Genomic DNA, 16,555 nt, shown 5'->3' on the forward strand with positions numbered 1-16,555 from the left:
ATAAAATTATAAATTTAACATTCACTTTTTCATTTTAAACGATTATTTTTCAAAATTTATATATTTCAAGACTCTTGTGGTGTTGGTCAGGGACAGCAACCAGTCAACCACTTAGGAAAAGGCCAAACTCGACATCCCAACACCCATTTTCCGTTACGCCATCCTGCATGGCTTTCTCTTTTATAATTCTTGTCAACACTTAACCTTTTTTTTTTTTTTTTCAGTTGGAGATCTGATAGAAACATGATTCTTTTACTATTGATTAGTCTAAAATAATAAAAAAAGAATTGCTTAGTCTTTATTTATTGCTCAAACCCAATAACTCTAGTTAAGAAGAACAATATACACTCTAATCTAACTCATATATATAGGATAATTTTTTTTGTTATGAAAGTAGAAGTGGTGATATACTTTAACATTATAATTTTTGGTATTTTCTAAAACTGTGTAAGTACACAAATCGGAGGGTCCGATTTCTGAACCTAACATTTTTTAACTTTTTAAACACAAATCGGACGGTCCGATTTGTGTATCTCTCACAAATCGGACGGTCTGATTTGTATATCTCTAAAAATCAAACAGTCCGATTTCTGTACCTCTAATAAATCGAACGGTCCGATTTCTACTTTTTTAGTTAAACGATTCCACATTTGAGTATAACACCCTAGCAATCCAAAATTTAAAAAAATACCACTACCACTCTAATATTAAAAATAAAAAATTCCATATATATATATATATATATTTAAAAATACTATTTAACTCATTTTTAATATATATATTATATTAATAATTAATTTTTGTGATTGATTCTAATATTTCACATGAATGATATATATTTATAATTTTATTTTACTAAATAAGATATTTACGAGAAAAAAGTTAATGAGTGAATAGAAAAGAATTTTAAAATAAAAAGGAAATTTATTTTTATTTTGAAAAATGGAAATATAGGAGAGACAATAATAGATGGAATAGAAATTTTGCCATTTACAGGCACTTCTCCAGTTTGGTGATTTGATTTTGGTGTGTTTGTGAGGAGGAGGAGGGTGCTTCTGTTCTAAACCAAGCACACCACCCCCCTCAAACCCCATTTCCCATTTCCCATAAATAACCAAACTTTCTTCAATACCCATTTCCCCATTTCCCCCCTTTCTCCATTCCCCACCTCCTTTCATTTCATTCTTCCTCCTTTCTTCTCCAATGGCTTCCGAAGGCTTCACCGACAAGAATGCAGTGTTCCGTAAACTCAAGTCCAAGCCCGAAAACAAGGTCCCTCATTCCTCCCCCAACTCCTTTTCATTCTTCATTTTGTGTTTTTTGAGATTTGGGGTATTCAGATTCAGATCTGGTAACTCTTGTGTATTTGTGTGCGTGTTTTTGTTTGATCTGTTACTTTCAGATGTGTTTTGATTGCAATGCTAAGAACCCAACTTGGGCCTCCGTTACCTACGGGATCTTCCTCTGCATCGATTGCTCCGCTACTCACCGGAGTCTTGGTGTGCACATCAGCTTCGTCAGGCAAGTTATCTTGGTTTTGTTTAATTCTTGTTCGTGTGGTGTACTGGCTGTTCTCTTGTGTTGGGATTTTGGGCTGGCGCAAGCTGCATTGGCTAGAAGAACTTGGAGCTGAATGTGTTTTTGTTTTTGTTTTTTCATTAATAATATTATATATATGAGGTAAACTTGTTAATGGATGTGCAAATTGTGGGGTATGCATGTTGCTACCTTTTAAAACTCAAGGAGATGGGCCAATTGGTTTTTTAACAATTGACCAGCTGAAGAAATTGTGATTGTGCTCCTAAGTGTGGCATCAGAGTCCTAGACTTGGTAATGGGAAGATTATTATGTGATTTGTGGTATATGTGGGTTTATTAGAAGGTAGTTACAAGGTTTTATTGTTGACCAATAATGAAGATGTCAATCTCATTGTGCATTAGCCAATGAGGTATTGGGTCTCCAGGTTGATGCTCTGCTTGCAGCAACTGGTTGACTTGGATGCAAATCTAGTGTTCCTTTGTTGGTAGGCGATCTATAATCTCATTGTAAATCTTTATCCTTTAGGCTTTTCGTTTCCAAAACATTAGGCTTTTAGTAGATCCATGTTTACCCTGTGGAATTAGTAAATTGGGGTGGTTAGCTCTGTGCAATGAAAGGCATGGTGGGGGCAAATAGTGGATGTCGGTGTATGGCTGCATGTGTTCCTGGTTTTTGCAACTAGTTGGCATGCCTCGTTAAATGGATTTAATGGAATCATGATGAATCGGTATTTGGCAAGCTTTTTGATGTGATATGGAAATATTTCCATATTATTATTGTTTGTTCAAATTTGATATTCATTGCATTTAGAATTCTGAGGTTAGCATTTCTGATTTTTTTTTCCTTTTCTCGTGTTGCCTTTCCTCATTATTGAATGGATGGGATTTATTTTCTTAGGTTCCTCAAGTTGTCATGTGAAATGAGAATCTAGATTCTTGAGTGGAGAGACTAAATAGACAATTGACACTAAATGAAGTCAAACTGGAACAACCAAAACTATGTTTACCTATAATGAGTAGACAAATTTTTAAGAGGAGATTATTCCCATCCACACCTTCAATTCTAAGTTCCCCCCCAGTCAATCCCCCTCTTCTCTTTTTAGTTGGTTGTTTGTTTTGTTAAATATATTCTATTAAAAGAGAGGGTGAAGCACAATAGAAGGATAGGAGAGATAAATGAATCTCTTGTGAATTAAATGTGCTAGGAGAGATAAATGAATCTCTTGTGAATTAAATGTGCTTTCTTTTTGCATATAGATCTACAAATTTAGACTCATGGAGTCCTGAACAGCTAAAAATGATGAGCTTTGGAGGAAACAATCGTGCACAGGTTTTCTTTAAGCAGCATGGATGGACTGATGGTGGTAAAATAGAGGCCAAGTATACGTCAAGAGCTGCAGAGTTATATAAACAACTTCTTTCTAAGGAAGTTGCTAAGAGTATGGCTGAGGAAGCAGGTTCATCGTCATCACCTGTTGATTCTCACTCTTCCCAAGCACCTAATGGACTTCCTGAAATAAAGACCAATGGATTACCAAAGGAAAAGAATCTAGGAAAGCCTGAAATTCCTGAGAAAACCACTTCACCAAGAGCTTCACATACAGTGGTCTCCAGCACTGTCAAGAAGCCTATTGGTACCAAAAAACCTGGCAAGACTAGTGGACTTGGTGCCCGGAAGCTCACAACAAAGGTATGCAAATATATGCGTGGGCATGGGGCATGTGTGTATACTCATATTTTAGTGGCGGTTGATCATTTTTTAGAAAATTGATTATTTATGAATTATTATTATGAAATGCAGCCAAGTGAGTCTCTTTATGACCAGAAGCCTGAAGAACCACCTGCTCCAGTACCCACCTCAACAAAAAGCAATTTTCCTGCCGGGCCATCAACGTCTCGGTTTGAGTATGTAGAACATGTCCAATCACCTGAGATGAATTCTGGAGGTGTGGCTACAAATATGCATGGTCATGTTGCTCCACCAAAGTCATCAAGCTTCTTTGCAGACTTCGGGATGGACAATGGTTTTCCTAGGAAATCTGGGCCAAGTCCAACTAAAGTGCAAGTAAGCCCCATACCTAAAAATTTTTATCCGTAAGGAAAATCGGCTTACCTACATATTTAACATGTTTTCCTGCACTTTTTTTTTTAATTTTCCGATTTCTCTCAAGTTAAACACACACTTAATATTTTTTTTTCTTTTTCTTCATATACAAAACTCAACCACTTTAACTAGATACTAGGTACATACTGAGGATTTGATTGATTAGTGTCAGTGTCCTAGTTGCTTAGTAGATCAGTTTTGTACCTATTCTGGATGTGTACTTATGAACTGTTTAGCTGTGTTTCATAAGTGTCTATGGACGTAAAATACTGAGACACCAAGGTAGAGAGCAGAAAAGTTGTATCTTTATTCCTATCTCCCCATCTACAAATAGATATTTGTCTCCTTGTGTATGAATTTTGTCATTAACCATTTAGTTTTGAGTTGTTTTGGAAATGAAGGTATTGCTAACTATTTAGAAATTGTGTATGTTAAACTTGTGTCCAAGAAAAATTTAACGATGAGTGTAGATTGAAGTTTTCTGTGTTGATAGATGGTACGCCTAGTATTATACTCAGCTAAATGTTCGGCTATGTTTTTCATGTTTCTTTGATTTATAACAAATTTATGATTTTAGCTTCCACATCTGAATATCTGAAAATTAATTTTTTTGCTTCATATTGCTCACTTCTTTATCATGTGTCCAAATATGTGTTGACTTTATTTAACTATTGTCTCAGCTGATTTCTTTAACTATAGCTTCATCTGTAAAATATGTATTTAAGCTTCTTCTTTGATGGATTTATGTCATGTTGATTCATATTGTGTTTTGGTACCTGTCCTTTATCAGATTCAAGAATCTGACGAAGCAAGAAAGAAATTCTCAAATGCTAAATCTATTTCTTCCTCCCAATTTTTTGGAGATCAGAACAAAGCTGCAGATGTGGCTACTCAAGCTACTTTGTCAAAGTTTTCAGTATGTATCTTTTCCATTAATGAATTACTCGTAATTTTCTGAATATACACATTTAGGTAGATAATAATAAGAGATGCACCTTGTAGACACAATTGTGTTCTAGGGAGCACAGTTTTCTTTTCAATTTCTTTCTGGCCATTGCAATTATAGTTCTCCATTCCATTTTTGTAGGCACAAAAATAATTAGTCAGATAAAAACAAGGCAGGACAAAAAATAATTTCTCAGCAGCCTCTTGCTAAAACTTTCCACTGTTTTCAGTGTTGAAATCCCCCGCCCCAGTGTAAATTGAATAAGTTGGAATCCATGTGTTTGTGTTTTATGTTCAATTAGTTAAGCCATTTGCTATCAATACTGAGAAGCAAGGCATCAAGTTAATACATGGAAATGATGGATTTTGACATATAGTACTAGAAACCCTTAATCATGTCATAAAAAGGACAACAATGGCTAACTAAGAGGCCTGAATAGCTTTTATGCTTTGTCAAAGTGCATTATTGTTTAATATAGTTAAGATGAGGTTTTACTTGTCCCATGGATTATCAAATTCTTAACCTCATTTTTTAGGAGATATTTACTTTTGCTTTTTGAATTTTGGTACACTAATAATATAAAAGGGTGTAACACTCTATCCAATCATATATTAACATTGGCAAATTCAATATCTTATATTATCCCTTCAAAACCGGGGCCTTTAAAAGTTGATGTTTGACAGAGTTCATTGTCTTCTAATTTCAGGGTTCATCTGCCATCTCCAGTGCTGATCTTTTTGGCGACTCATCAGACAGCTCCATTGATCTTGCTGCAAGTGACCTCATCAACCGACTATCTTTCCAGGTATGCTTTTGGATTTAGAAACTTGACTATTTTCATGTCCACGATTTCATGTTGCTCATGACTTGTAAGTTGGTTGGGGGAGTTTGTTACCATATAAGTATGGGTAGAAGAGATTTGTTTGCATCATTGATCATTTTGAGAGTTGTCTCTCGGCTCTCGGAGCTCTAACTCTTCCATACACGCTCTTTACTCGTATTTCCCCCAATGTATAGGGTTCCTCGCACGTCGCTACGGATTTCAAGCCTTTTAAATGGATATATTACTCTCTTTTGTTTTACAGGCACAACAGGATATCTCTTCCCTTAAAAACATTGCTGGTGAGACTGGGAAGAAGCTAAGCTCCTTGGCCAATACATTGATGACAGATCTTCAGGACCGGATACTCTAAAAACTGTATGTTTTTGTATCAATGCAAAAAACTCCTTCAACTCTGCAACTTTTGCTTCGAATGTAATTCAAGGGTGCAATTTATACAATTCTTTGCGATACAAAAATAAGATATTAATTTTCAGGGTTGTGCTAGATTGTTGTTTATATTTTGTATCACATGTATTATTATTTGATGATATTGTGTTAGATGTTTCTTTTTTTTTTTGGGATAGTCAAGTTTATGCCTCTTTGTAATGAACTCAACAGTGTCATCTTGTATCAATTTGAAAATGACACTCCTTTACTTCTGTAACAAGATTCCCTTCATGTTCATTGTGTAATGTACCAACTTTTGGTTCTCCAAATAACATTATTGTTTGTCAATAGATGACACAGTTAAATAATTATGAGAAGTTTATGCAGTTGATTAGAGAATTATGCATGTTAGTAAGTGATTAGTAACTTGGACTGAGACAAGGTTTTCTCTGTTCATTGTTAACCATTAGTTTGACAAGATTGGGTTAATGCAATTGGGCATAATTTGTATATAGATAACTAAATATATTAGATTTAGATGTAATAATATTGTCGACTTATTAGGTTTATTTTTAGCCTGGACCTTATTAGTTATTAGAGTATGGAGATAGTAATTTAATTTGTAATCTTGTATGTTTTAAAATGAATTTAATAATTTAATAATCATGTTATTATGTGTATATAAAAATTGAATTATTGAAATATACATGTTAGAATATAAAATATAAATTGAAATTGTGTAAATGATATAATTATAGATAAATATATGACTGATTTAGTAGTTATTTTTTATGTGTAAATAATGTTTTTGTTTTAAGCAATCCAGCAATTTATATTTTAAAACAGAAATGTCTGAATTAGGACTAGATAAATTACTTTAAATTTAAAACGGTAGAATGTAAATGTATTTATCTTTCAATTCACATATTTAAATGTATTTATCTTTATTTAAAATATAAGAATTATTTATCTTTCATTAAACAACCGTATTTTTTTGGTTTAACAAACATGTCAAATATCTTATATTTTGGATATCTATCTAAATACAATATTTAATTAGCTTTTAATTCGTATATTTGTAACATGTATCATTGAAAAAGAAAACAAATCCTATCTTTGCTAAAAAAAAAATATATCAAATATCTTATATTTTGGATATCTATCTAAATACTAAATATTTAATTAGCTTTCAATTTACATATTTGTAGTATGTATCATTGAAAAAGAAAACAGTAAATTAAAATTTAAATGCTTATCATAAGGTAATTTTAATTTTTAAGTGGCTTCATCATTAAGTCACTTATTGTAAGAGAGGATTACTATTAATAGAAGATTATTAGTAATGAGGTGAGATCAGTGAAATACAGAGGGGCCAAGTGTCGGTGAGAAACAAAGAAAGGGCGCGAGGTCCTTTTCACTGAAAATTTTTGGTTCCACAACGACAAACCCTTTTCCCTCTCTTTTCAAACCCTCGTTTCCCTCCTTTCTCCAAAACCCTAACCCCCAAAAATTTCATCCATTTTCTCCCCGTTAACTTAAAATTCCTTCCATCCCACCAAAATTTTCCCTCGAAATTTCACTCTTCGCCGTTCCAAGACCTTCAAATCTTGATGCCTCTCTTTTTCTTTGGTTTCATTCCCTCCGTCTGTGTTTTGAAACCCTAAACTCCTAATTCTTGCTCCTAATTACGCAATCAGCATGTGTGTCTTACTCCCTGCACCCGCTGAGCCCCGGCGGGACGAGATGGACGCTCTTTTGGAACCACCGAGTACTCTTTCCAGAACCCTAGATTCCGCACAATTGGTTCCTCCGTTCCCTAATCCGAACGACTCCTTCTCCGTAGAAACCCTAGCCTCCGACAACGCTCGTCCGTCGGCCGCCGCGGCGACACCTGCCACCGGCGATGATATCTATTCCGCCATTATAGGTAAGGAAGATCCGCTCGAGGATCTGGACCCGTCTTCCTCGTTTCGCATCTTTGACGACGATTTGTCTTCGTCGTTCACGGCGGCGCCGGCGCCGTTGTCGTCTTCGAAAGATTCCGATTCTTGGCTGTTCTCTGGAGACGCTGGTGATGAGCCTTCGATGAACGAGGACTCTGGTTCCGCGGTTGTACCTTCTAGAGTGGTACGTTCAAATTTTATTTTATTTCTTAAAATCCGTTAGATAATGTTTTTGTCACTTTTTCTTTACGTTTTTGTTGATTTGTTCGTTGAACAGGGAGCGGGGCTTTGGAATCTTGGTAACACATGCTTTCTAAATGCGATTGTGCAGTGCTTTACGCACACAGTGCCGCTAGTCCAGGGTCTTCGATCATGCATTCATTCTGCACCTTGCGACGGTTAGTTAATAATTGCCCTTATTTGGATTTGATAATGCTATTTATTCTTTGTACTTGTTTGGTGTCTTAGCCTATTCAGCAAACAGGGTGTGGCAGTAGGAATTTTGGATATGGTTAGATGCAAATATGGTTTATTTATTACTTTATTTTGCTGTTAAATATTTTATAACTAGGCAGCAGTTTTAATGTGGTCTGATGTTTCTATCTTTTTCATATACTAATTGAAGGCTTTGTTTATTGAAATTGGAAAATTTAGGTGATGGTGATAGGTTTTGCGTTATTTGTGCCCTCCGTGAGCAGATTGAAAGCTCCTTGGGAGCTTCAGGAGGAGTTCTTTCACCTTCAAAGCTTGTTGATAATTTGAACCGTATCCTTCTGTCTTATTACACTTGTTGGGACATAGTATACTAACTTGCATATCTACTGTGGGCCAGTCAGTTGTAGTAAGTTTTGAATGGAAAAGTTGAGAGCTGTTAGTAGTGGGTGTTATGTAATTGGTTCATTAGATTGAGCCTTAGATTATTGTAATTTTTATTGCCTTTTCCCTTTTCTTTTGGTATGCTGTTATCCATAACCATGTTACAGATTTTTCATCCATGTTTAGAAGATACCAGCAGGAGGATGCCCATGAATTTATGCAGTGTGTCTTAGATAAGCTTGAAATGTGTTTTAAAGATTTGAAAAAGAATAGTAAGAGTTTTGAAGATGATAATCTAGTAGAGAAAGTATTTGGAGGTCGATCCCTTAGTAAGGTATGTTGGAATATGTTCACATTGCATACCTGGTTTTTGGCTCCTTTAATGGTTTAGTCTTCTAGAGTGGTGTAGATTGTTATGTTGCTCATTCTTATGATTTCTTGGTATTTTGTGTTTCAGCTGCGTTGCTGTAACTGTGGCCATTCTTCTGACACTTATGAACCACTGATTGACCTGAGTTTGGAGATAGATAATGTAGATACACTTTCAAGTGCTCTGGAGTCATTCACTAAGGTGGAGAACATTGATGCTAAGTTTAAATGTGATAGCTGCAAGGAAGAAGTGTCAATGGAGAAGCAAATTATGCTGGATCAGACTCCTTCAATTGCAACTTTTCATTTAAAGAGATTTAAGACAGATGGGACCTATGTTGAAAAGATTGATAAGCATGTAAATTTCCCACTGGAGTTGGACTTACAGCCTTACACCATTTCTCATCAAAACAATAATGTAAGTTTTGCTGTTTCCCCACTTACATTCTATTATATATTTTTTCTGTGGTATTTTAGTATATTGTTTCCACTGTTGATTCCTTGTTATGACTCCTTTTCATGGTAATAGGTGCCATTGAAATATGAACTGTATGCAGTTGTTGTGCATATTGGGTTTTCGTCTACTTCAGGACATTACTTTTCCTTTGTTCGCTCTGCACCAGATACATGGCATAAGTTGGATGATTCAAAGGTAGCAGCATCTCAAGAACTTATTCCCTCTAGATGAACTTTTTTATATTTTAAATATATGATTGATGACAATTACTAGCAATCTCTTCCCAAAGTTTATTGTGATTTGAAATGATTAATTGGTTTAGGGTTTGGGCAAGTTATGATTGGTTTTATTCCTTCAATGATATGGTTCAGTCATATTGCATGAGAATATTCAATATACTTAATACTGATAATAACTCTCTCTCTCTCTCTCTCTCTCTCTCTCTCTCTCTCTCTCTCTCCCTCCCTCTCTCTCTCCCTCTCTCTCCCTCCCTCTCTCTCTCTCTCCCTCTCTCTCTCCCTCCCTCCCTCCCTCCCTCCCTCCAGATTTCACCAATTGATTTTGCTAATTCAATAGTAATACTCCTTCAGGTCACTATGGTCTCAGAAGAATCTGTCTTGTCTGAAGAGGCATACATACTGTTTTATGCGCGACAGGGTACACCATGGCTTTCAAGTATTATGGAACTAATGCCGTGCACAGGTCCAAGTACTTTGAATACATCTCCAAAGTCTGTTCTAGATATCACTGACAACAAATATACAGCAAATCCTGTTATAACTGCAAATACTGAAGGGAGCAAGGTTAGTGAACCTGGCAAATTTTTGGAGCAGCAATTTGATTATTCTTGTCAAAAAAGACACGAGTTGCATGAGATCAATGATGTTGGTGATACTTCTCATGACTGCAAGCAATCTCCTCCTAGGCCAAATTGTGTTGGTTTTAGTGGCTCTAATGTTTCCCTTAATACCCAAATGCCACTTCCAAATAATGCCATCCTGAATGTTGGTGGTTCATCTTTCAATGGAAATTCACCTACTGATGGTAGTCCTGATAAAAACAAGCACAGCGGGGAAGCTGTTGACATTGCTGTGAATGACAGTTTTCATCCCTTAACACCACCCAGCTCACCTCTATATACCCCAGGTAATTTGTTTTATTTCTAATGATTCTTTTTGCATTATTATACATTCACAATTCAGTGAATTTGATATTCTGGTTTGTTTGTATTAACATTATTTAGTTGAGCATTTCAGATCAGAGTTACTATATTCCACGTGATCATTTGAAGTCAGAGAATCGCATCAGATGTAAAAGATCATTAAATACACTAGTGTTGGATTCTGAGAGACAAGAAGCTCTGAAATGTGTTAAGAAGATGTCTGGTTCAAGGAAAGAAGCATTGCTGCAGTTTGTTAGTCCAATCAGTGAACCCTCCAACAAAAGGAAAAGGAAGATTGATTCTTCACTGTGTAAGAAACGCAGCCCTCATAGTGCTTCCTCAAAATCAAACCATTTGCGCCCCGTGGCTGCAGGAATTTCTCGGTGAATACTCTGGCTTTTGGCATTTTGAGGATGTACTTAAAAATTTTTTTCCTACTTTTTTTTGGTGTAAAACCCTGAGGGTTCTTGTTATGCTGAAACTAAGCCAATACATTCGATGGAAAATGTATAGATAAACATCCGGATGTAAGAAACATCGTTCATTTGTTTGTATTGGTTTTCTCTGTTTCGCAATTCAGCTCAGTGATCCAGTGCTAATTCAATAATGGGTGAATGAAACCACATTAAGGGAAGAGCACAACTAGTGAATGTTGGCATCTGTAATTTAAACGTGCTTATAAATCTTTGTATATTTTGAAGTCGACTCCAATTTTCAAGGAGGATTATTTTTGGAAGGATATCTCTGGTTCTTTCCAAAAATAATGACCCTGTCTTGTTTGTTTCGCAATTCATAGTGGGTTGCTTTTGTTTGTTTTTATTTTTTAAATAAACTTGCATTTGTAGTGAATTATGTCATGCTTGTCTTCTAATTTAAAATTGAACAAGAACTGTTGATTGCATGGTTTAAAATGTTGCATAATTTCTTCCAAAATTCTTCTGTTGGTGATAATAAACCAAATCTTTAATATTTATTCAGCTACAATTACAAATTGTTATGATGATTATCAACTTGCTGACTGTATCCTTAAAACTAAGTTAAACTAATTCCCCATACTAAATACTGATACAAATTCTTAGAATTTTTTTTAAGGGATATTATTTATTGTTGATATATTAAAGATGAAATCATTTATTGTTTACTAGTTTGCTAACGCTATGATTTGGACTTTGATTATGTATTGAACTCCAGAATTCTGGTGATCTTGTTGCTGTGGCAGAAATTGCAAGTTTGGACATCGGTTATCTTCGCTGGCTTTGGGACTCCCCCTTCTTGGACATCCAACTCCTCATGTTCTCTTCACTCGTTATTATTTCATATTAGGCAAATTCTCAAGTGACTTTGATTTTAACGCGGAAATGATTATATTTTAAGGTAAATATCAAATATTATATTTTTTTAAATTAAATATTAACTTTTAATTTTTTTAACAAATTAGACAGCAATTACCTTAGAATTATATTATTGTTTTTGGCATTTAACTAAAATTTGAATAGAGGCTGATACAAGGATTTAGCTGCATGTGTCTAAGTTCTAACATGCGTTTTCATTTTCTTTTTAAAAAAGAAATTGTCAAATTAGTATGTATTTTTGTTAATATTAGATGCGAGAATAAAACCAATAAGGTAAATTTTACTATACCTTTTCAATTTTAAAGAGTAGCTTACCCTTTCTTACATGTCATAATATTAGTGGTTGAATTAGATTAATTTATCATGTTTAAATTTAACCTTTTATTTAATTTAAATTTTGATAATTCAACTAATTAACTATGGTATTTTTTCTCCAACTACATATTTATTAATCATTTTTAACAAAAATCTCAAAAGATAAAAAAATATAAAAAAGTTCTAGAGACATTAAAATTTTTTAAAATATTATATCTTGCAAAATAACCTCTTCATATATAATATTTTGTACTTACTAAAAAATCTTCAATTACAATAAAACGAAGATATTTGGGTGTATTTAAAAAAAATTTAAATGTATTTTTATACTGATGCATAATTCAGAACTCTTTTTCTTTCTTCTCTTCATCTTCTGTTGCTTCTTCTTCTTCATATTCTTATTTTATAGTCTCATAATTTTTTTTAGAAGAAAAAAATCAAAGAAGAAAAAAATACATAATATTGCAAAATCAAAAGAAAAATGAGGAGAAACACGACGATGAAGATGAAACATGCGAAGAAAGATGAGGAGAAACACAAAGAAGGAGAAGAAGGAAGAAGAGGAGGAGGAGGAGAAACGCGAAAAAAAAATGACAGTTATGATTTTCATCGAGGAAGAAGAAGAGTCGTTCATAATGATAAATGAGCGCTAGGGGTGTGCATGGCCCGGCCTGGCCCGGTCCCGAACACTTTAGGGGCTAATTTGGTGTGATTTCATCGGGTTTAGGGTCGGATAAGGGTCTCAAAAATAGACCCGGTCATTATTTTGGGTCGGGTCCGTGCCATGACTCGGGTTGCCCGAAATCGGCCCGGTGGCCCAGTCATCATATACAATTAATATTTTGTGTTTTTAGTGATGGATGATGGCTATTCTTATGTGGAATTTAAGTATTGTAAACCTTAATATTTTGTGTTATTAGTTATTATAAGATTATAAGTTAATGTTTTATGTTTAAAATGTGTAAGATTTTAGATTAATTAATGCATAATATTGTGTTATTTGTATTGATTTAAATATTTGGTGTTATTAGACAATATTAGTATTGATTATGGTTATGCTTTAATTTTAGAGAAGAGTTGGTTCTTGTTACATTTTTTTAAATGAATTTTACCATGTCATTGGAGTATTAAAAATTTGGATATTTTCACATGCTAGCTTATAAGAAGGTATCAAGGTAATATAATGTTAACGGCTCGGTTTTTACCCGATTTTTATCCGATATAATCGTGGTCTAAAAATGTATAAATTTCATCGGGTTTAGGATCGGGTTCGGATCTAATAAATAAGTCCGGTATATATTTTGGATTGGGTCTGGGTCACATCAAACCCAGTTTCACCCGACCCATGCACACCCCTAATGAGCGCTTTGAAAATGCGATGCGCATGTTAACACATTTCTGTAGATGAGCATAGTTTTTGTTGGATTTGGCCCAACTTATAAAACTTGTAAATAAAAAAACTTGAACGTATAACATAACTGAAAAAATTTATACCATAGTTAGTTATAGTTGATTTATCAAAATTTAAATTAAATAAAAAATTAAATTTAATCATGACAAATCAATCTAATTCAACCATTAATATTATAACATGTAATAAAAAGTATGTTATCATTTAAAATTAGAAAAAGTACGGTAGAATTTACCAATAAATAAATATATAAAAGGAACAAATATTTTTGCTTCATATAATTCAATAATTGATAATCTGGCAGTTATAATGGTTTAATATAATTATGATTGTGATTATTATGATACTCTTACTAATATTAAATACATCATGCTTAATGTATGTGGATAGATCAAAGGGGATACTTTCATGTTTAGAATTTCTTAGGGAATATAATAACCACCATGACCACCCCCACTTCCACCGCCTCCTCCATAACCACCACCATGTGCACCGCCTGCCCCATAACTACCACCTCCACCAGAGCCACCACCAGCTCCGCCACCATAAGCACCACCACCATATGCTCCACCGCCTCCACCAGCTCCGCCACCACTTCCATAGCCACCTCCATGTGCTCCTCCAGCACCACCGTACCCTACACCACCCCCACCACCACTTCCGCCGCCTCCTCCATAGCCAATGCCATGTTCTCCACCAGCACCACCATATCCTCCACCGGATCCACCACCTGAACCGCCTCCATAACCAATGCCATGCTCTCCACCAGCACCACCACCATAGCCTCCCCCTGATCCTCCTCCTTCACCACCCCCATAACCACCTGCACCATGGTCTCCACCAGCACCATAACCTCCGCCAGACCCTCCGCCGCCGCCGCTCCCATAACCACTATCATGCTCCTCACCTGCACCACCATATCCTCCACCAGCTCCTCCTCCAGAACCATAACCTCCCCCATGAGCTCCACCTGCACCATACCCAGCTCCACCACCACCACCACTACCACCACCTCCTCCATATCCATGTTCTGCACCGCCACCATAACCACCACCGGCCCCACCTCCTTCTCCTCCTCCGTACCCACCACCTGGATGTCCCTCATATTCACCACCACTGCCATATACAATACCATGATCACCCCCAGCACCATACCCAGCTCCTCCTCCTCCACCGCCACCATGTCCACCACCAGCACCACCATATCCTACTCCTCCACCTTCTCCACCACCACTCCCACCTCCATAACCAACAACACCAGCATGATCCCCACCAAGTCCATAACCACCACTACCACCTGCAATGCCATCAAAAGTGAGCAAAACCCTACTTGTGGCAGAGCATATCCCAAGAGCCAAGAGTAGTAAGAAAACAAGAGTGTGAAGTGTTTTGTTTACAGTAGCCATAATGTAATAATATTCCGAAAAGCGTTGGTTGAATTGAAAATGGAGAAGGTGAAAAGGGTATTTATAGTGATTGGAAGAAGCTAAGGCGCGTTGAGAGCAAATCACTCTGCACATGCCTTCACAACATAGTGGATCCTTGTCCCCACTTTGTGCCAACATTCTCAACCCACTCTCACAACTAACCACATCCTATTCAATACATATTCATAATTTTCTCTTCACTCTATTAATTACTCACAATTAATATCATGCCATTGTGTGCTTCTGCTGTACTCCACATTCAAGTCTCAAGTAGCTCTAAAAGCCAAAGCTTTCGCTAAAAATAAGACCTAAAAACCTAACGCAATATATATTCTTGTCCCTTAGCTTCTATGGCAAATTGCCAATACTATGATATATATGTTTCATCATTCACACCGCCAACTACGACTTTCCGCGCTGCCCATTTGCTTCTTTCTATTATTTTATATTCTTTTATTTTTTGACATAAATTTCCAGCCAAGCCATCATCATACATTTGGCAAAGTCTTCAAATTTGTTTCATTTCTGATGAGTAACCTGCCCTTTAGAGAAATGGTAATCCTTTTTACCCATTTTGACAATATTTCGAAGATATTATGATTTGTAACATTATCATTACTACATCTGTGTTTCTGGTTAATATTGCTGTGTTTTTTTTGCTAGACGCAAAATAATGTCTCGCATCCATACTTATCCTGAGTTGGATTTATCTATTTATTCAAGTGCGTCTCATTTAGTTGTTTCACTTCATATTCCATTAATAATACACTAATTTTTGAACAAAGACTTATATATATTATGACTCATCTGATCTCTACACATCATATAGTTGTACTTATACGTAAGAGATGCTACAAATATAGAATAGAAAAATGTTTCTATTTTTTTATAATTTATTTGATTTCATCATTTCATAATATATAAATTTATTATTATTATTATTATTATTATTATTATTATTATTATTATTATTATTATTATTATTATTATAGGTTCATAACCTTTTTTTAACAAAAGAGTCGAGTTAAACCCACTTTTCACGGTAGGCGAATGCTTCCATAAAGTGGGTCTAAAACACTTTTTGTAAAGATGCTATAGGTGTTACAATATGGTTGGATATATTTATTAAATCGGTTTAATAATTTAAATTTTAAAAAATCAGAAAAAACCGGTTTATTTTAATAAAATCGGCAAAGTGTAAACCCATTTTTTATGATCCACACTGAGTCACTCCGCCGCTGCAATGAAAACCCATACCCAACCCTAAGACGGCCACCTTCCTCCCTCTTCTTGGTTGAACGCCGGCGTCGCTATCGCCGGCCTTATTGGTGTCGGCATCACTGCTTCGTTCTTACTTCTCCTCATGCGTTGTTGCTGCTACTCCTTTCTTCTCTTGCGCCGCCAACGAAATCTCTCCAAGGTGCCTCTCCGCCGTCTGTACTTGCATCCTCTCTTTTGTCCGCTTCTCTTGTTCTGGTAAATCCGCTTTTCTACTCTGTAAAATC

At 35.5% G+C, this 16,555-nt stretch overlaps 3 protein-coding genes across 3 annotated transcripts; 2 read left to right on the forward strand and 1 right to left on the reverse strand.

The window, feature by feature from the left end:
- The first annotated feature begins 993 nt into the window (after window positions 1-993).
- On the forward strand, window positions 994-6,169 carry LOC130979029 (probable ADP-ribosylation factor GTPase-activating protein AGD8). The gene is made up of 7 exons (XM_057902378.1): window positions 994-1,272; window positions 1,403-1,521; window positions 2,796-3,228; window positions 3,340-3,603; window positions 4,433-4,558; window positions 5,295-5,393; window positions 5,674-6,169. Exons 1-7 carry the CDS (start codon window positions 1,204-1,206, stop codon window positions 5,779-5,781), a joined length of 1,218 nt encoding a protein of 405 aa, XP_057758361.1. The 5' UTR covers window positions 994-1,203; the 3' UTR covers window positions 5,782-6,169.
- A 1,065-nt stretch (window positions 6,170-7,234) lies between these two features.
- On the forward strand, window positions 7,235-11,115 carry LOC130982941 (ubiquitin carboxyl-terminal hydrolase 20-like). Its single transcript, XM_057907091.1, has 8 exons — window positions 7,235-7,925; window positions 8,019-8,139; window positions 8,396-8,506; window positions 8,725-8,891; window positions 9,015-9,344; window positions 9,456-9,578; window positions 9,974-10,529; window positions 10,640-11,115. Exons 1-8 carry the CDS (start codon window positions 7,497-7,499, stop codon window positions 10,930-10,932), a joined length of 2,130 nt encoding a protein of 709 aa, XP_057763074.1. The 5' UTR covers window positions 7,235-7,496; the 3' UTR covers window positions 10,933-11,115.
- Window positions 11,116-13,871: 2,756 nt separating this feature from the next.
- On the reverse strand, window positions 13,872-15,220 carry LOC130979906 (glycine-rich cell wall structural protein 1.8-like). The gene has a single exon (XM_057903451.1). It carries the CDS (start codon window positions 15,186-15,188, stop codon window positions 14,046-14,048), a length of 1,143 nt encoding a protein of 380 aa, XP_057759434.1. The 5' UTR covers window positions 15,189-15,220; the 3' UTR covers window positions 13,872-14,045.
- Between the last annotated feature and the right edge of the window lie 1,335 nt (window positions 15,221-16,555).

Source organism: Arachis stenosperma, chromosome 5 (genome assembly GCF_014773155.1).
Source record: "Arachis stenosperma cultivar V10309 chromosome 5, arast.V10309.gnm1.PFL2, whole genome shotgun sequence".
Lineage (NCBI taxonomy): Eukaryota > Viridiplantae > Streptophyta > Magnoliopsida > Fabales > Fabaceae > Arachis > Arachis stenosperma.

What these genes read in the sequence shown, in the direction of transcription:
- LOC130979029 (XM_057902378.1), top strand. Translation starts at nt 1,204, where the DNA reads ATGGCTTCCGAAGGCTTCACCGACAAGAATGCAGTGTTCCGTAAACTC. An exon ending in AGTCCAAGCCCGAAAACAAG is followed by an intron (nt 1,273 to 1,402) that starts GTCCCTCATTCC and finishes TGTTACTTTCAG; the next exon opens with ATGTGTTTTGATTGCAATGC. An exon ending in TCAACCGACTATCTTTCCAG is followed by an intron (nt 5,394 to 5,673) that starts GTATGCTTTTGG and finishes TTTGTTTTACAG; the next exon opens with GCACAACAGGATATCTCTTC.
- LOC130979906 (XM_057903451.1), bottom strand. Translation starts at nt 15,188, where the DNA reads ATGTTGGCACAAAGTGGGGACAAGGATCCACTATGTTGTGAAGGCATG.
- LOC130982941 (XM_057907091.1), top strand. Translation starts at nt 7,497, where the DNA reads ATGTGTGTCTTACTCCCTGCACCCGCTGAGCCCCGGCGGGACGAGATG. An exon ending in CGGTTGTACCTTCTAGAGTG is followed by an intron (nt 7,926 to 8,018) that starts GTACGTTCAAAT and finishes TTCGTTGAACAG; the next exon opens with GGAGCGGGGCTTTGGAATCT. An exon ending in GAGGTCGATCCCTTAGTAAG is followed by an intron (nt 8,892 to 9,014) that starts GTATGTTGGAAT and finishes TTTGTGTTTCAG; the next exon opens with CTGCGTTGCTGTAACTGTGG.